Source organism: Benincasa hispida, chromosome 10 (genome assembly GCF_009727055.1).
Source record: "Benincasa hispida cultivar B227 chromosome 10, ASM972705v1, whole genome shotgun sequence".
Lineage (NCBI taxonomy): Eukaryota > Viridiplantae > Streptophyta > Magnoliopsida > Cucurbitales > Cucurbitaceae > Benincasa > Benincasa hispida.
This window is the reverse complement of record NC_052358.1, coordinates 17,562,134-17,569,259: the sequence shown is the minus strand read 5'-3', so window position 1 is coordinate 17,569,259 and position 7,126 is coordinate 17,562,134. Positions and strand designations below refer to the sequence as shown.

The window sequence follows — 7,126 nt, the reverse complement described above, 5'->3', positions numbered from 1 at the left end:
TTATAGACCGATTGAGTTTGTAACCTTGTTTTATAAGATAACAACCTATTTTAACTATTAAAACAAGTTGTCATTAAATCCATCTTATCTTTATTATAGATTTTAAATGTCTAATTCATTTTATAACATTTATAAAAATTATAAACATACTATAACAAATGCTTAAGCATTCCACACATTAATATAACAATTACATTAAACTTCTGAAGCCCTAATCATGCATACTATATACATTATAACCAACTTATAACATTATTAATGCATGAAACATGTTTTCCTATGGTGGGATTTAAAATCTACATGGCATATAATATGCACATATATGTTTAATTTAAATATAATATACATCACATGCATAAAATGTTTAAACAACACTGATATAGACTAACTTTGGCATCCTAAACAAGCAAAAACTAATTTATTACAAAATTAATTCAAAAATAGCTTGAGAAAGCCTCTGGAGCGCTCAAACAACCTCAAACCAGACCCGAACCACCCGAACTGCCCCTCCAAAGTTCCAAAAGAGGTTGAACCGATCCAAATTTTGGTTGAACCAGAACCCATGCCACCGAACCGCTCCAACGAACCAATTCATGTGCGCGCGCGTTTTTTAGTTGGGATGAGTAGTGTTGCAATGCTCCATCCCAACGTTGCAATGCCTCGGCTTGATAAAGAACTGTGTTGCAACGCTATAAGGACAGTGTTGCAACACTGTCTGGCAGTGGCTTTAGCTCTAGAGATTCCAGCTGACCTTGCTTGTTTCAATCTTCAAATACAGCATATTTTCAACTCTATTTACTCTAATAAAATTGACCCTTAATCATACATTAAGGCTCATCAACCAAGAGCCAATTACAAATTTAACAACATAATCAAAGAGAAAACTAATGCCAAAGTTGAATTAAAACCATATCAGTCAATCAAACATGCATCTCTAGAACTTTACCTACCAAACTCAATTTAACGTTAATTGAGTACTTAAATCATGCTCTGATATCAATTAATGGATTAAAGATGCATAAAGCGGAAGCTAACAGAATCATTAAGTACTCCAATTACATTTAATTTGAGAACAAAACATGCGGAAAAACAACTTTTAACAAAAAGAGGGTTTCATCATTTATACCTTTGAAGATTCACTTAATCCTTGTTATATCTACAAAATTGGATCTCCAAATCTCTAGTAGACCGCCAAAAGGATCTTCTCTACTATTCTCAGTCTTGGATTGAGTGGTGGAAACTCAGAATTGAGAGGGTTTGAGATCACTATGTAGTTTCCATGCTATCCATCCATACTTGATCTATATCATTGAATGTATTGAAACTGGTGATCAAGGAAGGTTTAGTTACAAGGGTAGTAAGAAAGTCACCTTGATCTTGTGCTAATACAGAAGATAGAGCAGATTAAACTAAAGGAGAATTCTATTATTGAAATAACTTGTTTAAGCGCACTTAAGCTTTATGTGATTTAGTTACATCAGATACACAGACATAGCTCAAGTGGAAGATTATTAGATGTATTTTAAATAATAATATGTATAAATTAAAGTGTGGCTAGTATGTACATTAATATTTTATCACATTGGTTTATTTCATTTGATTGGTCCCTATTATGTGACTTATGTTGTCATATGCTCGAGACGACGCGGAACAACCAACTTCTTCGAAAAAGGGTTAATTTTAAAAGAAAATAAAATAGGAGTTGCCACCAATCCTTTTTACAGTGTGATTGGACGCCGAAATAAAATCCATAATTTTTAAATATTCAATAAAAATGGTCTGTGAAAACATTTGAAGTAATAATTTCGTAAGATAAACATAAGAAATTCCATCAATTTGACTACTAGAATTGAGAAAAAAAGTCATCACCTCAAGAATGTGAGAAATTATTAGGGGTAAATGGGTCGGATTTTTATTTAAAACCGACTCGACCAGATCCAATTCGGGCTTGTATGAATATGACTCGACCCAACCCAACCTGAATTGGTCTGGAGCGGGTCAGGTCAATATATTTTGTGAATATATAAAAGTTTAAGGGAATGGATGAAATAAAAAAGAAAATTCAAAATTTGTTCATCTTCTTTTTCTTTTTGTCTAAAAAAAGTTTCATATATTCATTACTTTGGACCAACTTAAGAATCCGAATATTTGTGGTAAACATAATAGTGAAATGTTAATATTATTGTTTTGCAAGTCACCTCTTTTTAAAACTGCAATTTTACCTCAGTGGCACATGAAAGTCATGTGAGTTATCCGATCAAATTTTACGATAAGGAACAAATTGTAATATCGGAGAAAATATATATATAAGGAGTTGTTTGGTTTAAAGTTTTAAAGATGTCCAAGAATTAATATGCCTATGAATAAAAAGCTTGGGAATAAAATTGCTAAAAATGAAGGATAAGCATGGAATGTTATCTAAATTTTATGATAACAAATTAGCTTTGATCTAATTTATAAAATTAATCATGGACACCTCTACAAAATTTTGATAGATTAATTAATAAACAATAAATTCATTTCAAAGTTTTGAACAAAATTAATTATTTAACGATTAAATAATAATATTATTTAAAGTATTATTTATAAGTATTTGTAAAATAAGTCATTTATAATTAAAGTTACTTGATTACATAATTTAATTTATCAATTTGATGAATTTATATAAATATGATGTATTAATTAATAAAACAATCAAAATCAGATTTAAAAAATAAATATAACAATTTGTGATTAAAAAAATAATGAATTATAATTAATCAATAATAAAATAAGTATAAATATTAAAAATAATCTCATAAAATATTAATCATAATGATAATTAATTAACTACAAATATAATTTATTAATGAATTAATAGTATTAATGCATCGGTTCGTTACGGTTTATTATATAATTAATTGATCTGGAATAGTTAAATTCAAATATTATAGTTTAAATTTTAATATAATTTTTTAAATTATAAATTTAATATTCATATATTAATTAATTTTAATAATATAAAATAAATGAATAAATCCATGTGTTAAAAGGGGAGAGAGTTCACGTCAAGAAAACTCATACTTTTGGATGGGTATCATCCAAGGGTATAAAGAATACATGGGAATAACTTATCTCATGCTTAAAACTTTAAAACTTGTACCAAATAAGGGAATGTGTATTATTTATTCATTTCCATCTTTATTCCCATTTCAATTCCCTTAATTCAAACGTCCCTTAAAAGATTTACCATTGACCATGAATATTCAATGTTAACTTTCTGTTGACAGATTCCTCAAAATCTAAATTAAAAAAGAAAGGGTCAAGGTACTTATTCTTTGTATCCTTCAAGACAATAAGTCAATTATGGTTTCCATGAACATATGCTGTGAAATACTATGAATTGTTGAAAAAAGTTTTGGGTAGTCTTTCTCTAAAGTAATTATTAAGATAGATATTTCCTAATGTTTTCTTATTCATTAATCAACTTTTTTTTCCTTTAGTAAAACTAAGGGAAAAAAATGTGAATTATCGGCTTAGGGTGATTTTGGACCAAATGACATAATTGACATCAAGCAAAACACATAAACAACAAAGTCAAGAAGATAGAAAGATTCAGGTTGAGAGTGGCGATTGGAGATCAAAATGGGCCTAGAAAAGGAGATTGGCTTGGACCATGTCCCAAGCTAACATGCTCGACCTTGGCCAAGGCCGAGGCCGAGCCTAACAAAAATGCCTCATGAAGCATGCCTCGCACATGCCCTGACCAAGGGATCTTCTTAGCCCCAAAATAGGGCTTGAGACGGTGCTCTTAGCTGAGGTCAACCCTAGCAAAGTACAAAGCAGGGCACACCCCAAGCCTGTGATTTAAAGGATAATCTCAATACTACTTTGAAACTTTATTAGGAAGGATCTAGGTCAACAACATCTATTAATACATCATAATAATTCCAAAGAGAAGTAAGTTTTCAGTTTTCATTCTAATACTTAAACCCATTGCTTGGTACACATACGCTTTTTGAGTTAAGAATAGGAGCTTGTATGGTAAGCATATTGGTGTACAAATCTTTCCATCTTAGCTCATAAGTCATGTTCTTTCCCAAATTACAAATTTACCATTATTGTCATGTAAAGGTCACATGCATTTTTCCTGTTCAACTTTTGACATCAACATTTACTATATCTTTGAGGAAAGAAGTATTAAACTACGTTCACTTTGAAAATCATTAATTAACTTGTTAATAGTGATCTTTTGTTTACAAGTTTTTTAAAGTGGTCAACCATTGTTTTTTCCACTAGATGCTTCAAACCATCCAAGTTAAATAGTTATTCAATATACGTACATTCTTTACCATATACATGCAATTTACTGATTGTTTTTAGGATAACTTTTCTCATTTGGAGCACACCATCTATCTAATAGATTCAAGATTCAAGGATATATATTATATCTATACAACTAAATTTAAGACTCGACTTTAGACTTCATTGTTAAATTTTAGAACAAGTACATACCTTTTTATTAAATCTACGGTGGTATGATATTATCCATTTTATGCCCAAATCCACATGATTTTACCTTTAATTTGAGCCAAAAAAAAATGTCACATACTAATAAAAGGAAGTCTTTGTTTCACATATACACCATACTCACCTCCCTTGATTCTAATTGATGTTAGGTTGTATAAACATCTCCTACGTAAATTACTTAGATATGATAGACAAATTTTGAAGTACAACAATGATAGGTGAAGGATATTGCAACATCTACTTTCAACATTTATTATTATTATTATTTTAATTTCAATAACTATCAACTGAATTAATCAAAATATATGAACGGGAACAATTATCATAATCATTAATCTTTTTTTAGAAAGAGTATAGTTTACAATGTACTTTAACAACAAAAGAAACGTCATTTCCCCACTTGCAAAGACTATTATTTGCTTAAACGAATTTCAAATGAAAAAAAAAATAGAAACAAAAAAACAAATTTATGCTCCCTTATGAATGTGGATGGATTAGTTGGGTCGGCTGCAAATCTTACGAATCTCACCCTGTGATCCCGTGAGCGGCTCAATGTTGCCCATCTTGATCATAGCTGCCACAAAGTCAGACTCAAAGGCATCACTGTCATCACTGTAGAGTTCAACCAAGGAATCGGTGGATCCACCATCGTGGAGCACTTGATCGGAGCGGAGCAAAGCCTTCTTCTCCAAGAGGTTCTTGTAGTAGTAGTTGTCAAAAAACTTTGGGGTTCTGAAGTCCAATGGGGCACGGTTGTCATCTCCTCCATTTGTTGGGCAGTTCTGTTGTCTCTCCTCAGCAAACGACTCGTCGATGTTGGTCTCGTTATATATACGGTTCTTGAAAAACAAACACTTTGCTTGCCCGATTGTATGGGCCCCTGCATGCAACGTATAATCTCATAGAAAGAATATTTAATGAGGCTGTTACAATGTAGCTACCTCTTTAATCATTGATATAATTTAAAGTTAGCATTTTTTGAAAGTAAAGGTATGGAGCGAAGGAGTGATGATAATACCAGATAAGGCAACCAAGTCTCGAGGGGAGAGGCCTTTAGAGTCGAATCGATTGATGAGGGTGTCGAGGGTGGAGGTCGGTGGAGGAATAGCACCGGTGACGTCAGAGAAGCTGGCTNAGTCGAATCGATTGATGAGGGTGTCGAGGGTGGAGGTCGGTGGAGGAATAGCACCGGTGACGTCAGAGAAGCTGGCTGTTTTAGAATCTCTTCTTCCCAATTTCACCTCCCAACTTGGCCCTCCAAGCTGTTAATTTGAAACAAAATTAGGACCATCGAGCGAAATCCAAACAAACTTTTGAAATATTGTAAAAAGGTTTTAGGTTATTTTTCCTTACCGCTACAACAGAGTCACGAGCTGAAAGAGTCAAAATATCAGCACAAGATACTATACTAGGGCAAACTTTTTCAACCTTTTTCTTAATGCTCTCAATCACATTAAATCCTCTAACAGATCTGTTGTTAGGAGCCGCTGTTTGCTCTCCTGTAAACGTAGGAGTGTCTTCAAGAAGAATCGACCCATCACAACCCTGATAGATCATAATATCGTTTACATTCAATTATTAAACAAAGTAAGAACACACAAATACACGAAAAGTGTTATGAAAGTAATAGGGGAAAAGAGGGTTCTTCATACGTTAACGAAACAGTCGTGAAAGTGAAGGCGAAGAAGGGAAGCACCCATGCGAGCTTCTTGAGCGACAGCAGATTGGATACCGGCTCTAACAGTACTGAAGAGCTTGGGGCAACTATGGTAGTAGAAGTTGGAAGAGAGCTGAGCTGAGGTGCTCCCTATGAACACTGCCAATAAGGTTATTGCTAAAGCTACAGCCATTTTGTTACAAGAAGTGGTGATAATTTCCATTGATATCCAAGTAATGAAATTATTTAGAGGAGCAACAAAGAGGGTTGATGACTGAAGTTTGAAGAAGAGAGGGCTATTTATATAAAAGAGTGAAAAAAAGAATGGAGAAATTTGGTGTTGGGTTTGGTAGTATAGGTGGCCTTGAAGCTGAATCTTCAACAGATGACCAAGTAAAAATTTGTTTGGGATCTTGTGGAAATTTCCAATGTCCACATATCAAATAAACCATATAAATAAAACAGAATCCATTAAAATATGTTACATAGAATTGAGATGTAATTAATGATATTAGAGTAAATTACTCTTTGCAAGTATTTAAACCCCTTTAGAAAAAAAACTTTACATTTAATAAAATATTATATAAGTACGAAGAAACTTACCTAACACGATTTTAAAATTAAATTCTAACAAATGGTCTATTTCATTAAATTTGAGCAAGATTTCCATCTACTTGGTCTTTCGTTATTATGTGATCATTTTCTTCCTCAAATTTTAAAATTTAGCGGTGATTTGACAAGGTAGGAGATTTTAGGTCAGGGGAGAACTATTTTGAATGGGTTGGTTATTGGCAACTGGATTATGATTATAATTATGGGATTAAATTAGTCAAAATTACAAGCTTTATTTTAATGTCGTTTTGGTTTTGGTTCATAAATTAATTATCGGATTATTTGGAATACATCGTTTTTAATTAATTTGCATGGAATACTAAAAGCCGCTGTCTTTTGTCCGTGATG

General features: G+C 32.3%; 1 protein-coding gene across 1 annotated transcript; it reads right to left on the bottom strand.

Annotated features, from left to right (window-relative positions):
- Positions 1 to 4,924: 4,924 nt before the first annotated feature.
- Positions 4,925 to 6,377, bottom strand: LOC120088822 (peroxidase 4-like). Its single transcript, XM_039046267.1, has 4 exons — positions 6,162 to 6,377; positions 5,863 to 6,054; positions 5,528 to 5,771; positions 4,925 to 5,389 (listed from the first exon to the last, which is right to left on the bottom strand). The coding sequence occupies exons 1-4, from the start codon at positions 6,357 to 6,359 to the stop codon at positions 5,004 to 5,006; spliced, it is 1,020 nt and encodes a 339-aa protein (XP_038902195.1). The 5' UTR covers positions 6,360 to 6,377; the 3' UTR covers positions 4,925 to 5,003.
- Positions 6,378 to 7,126: the final 749 nt, after the last annotated feature.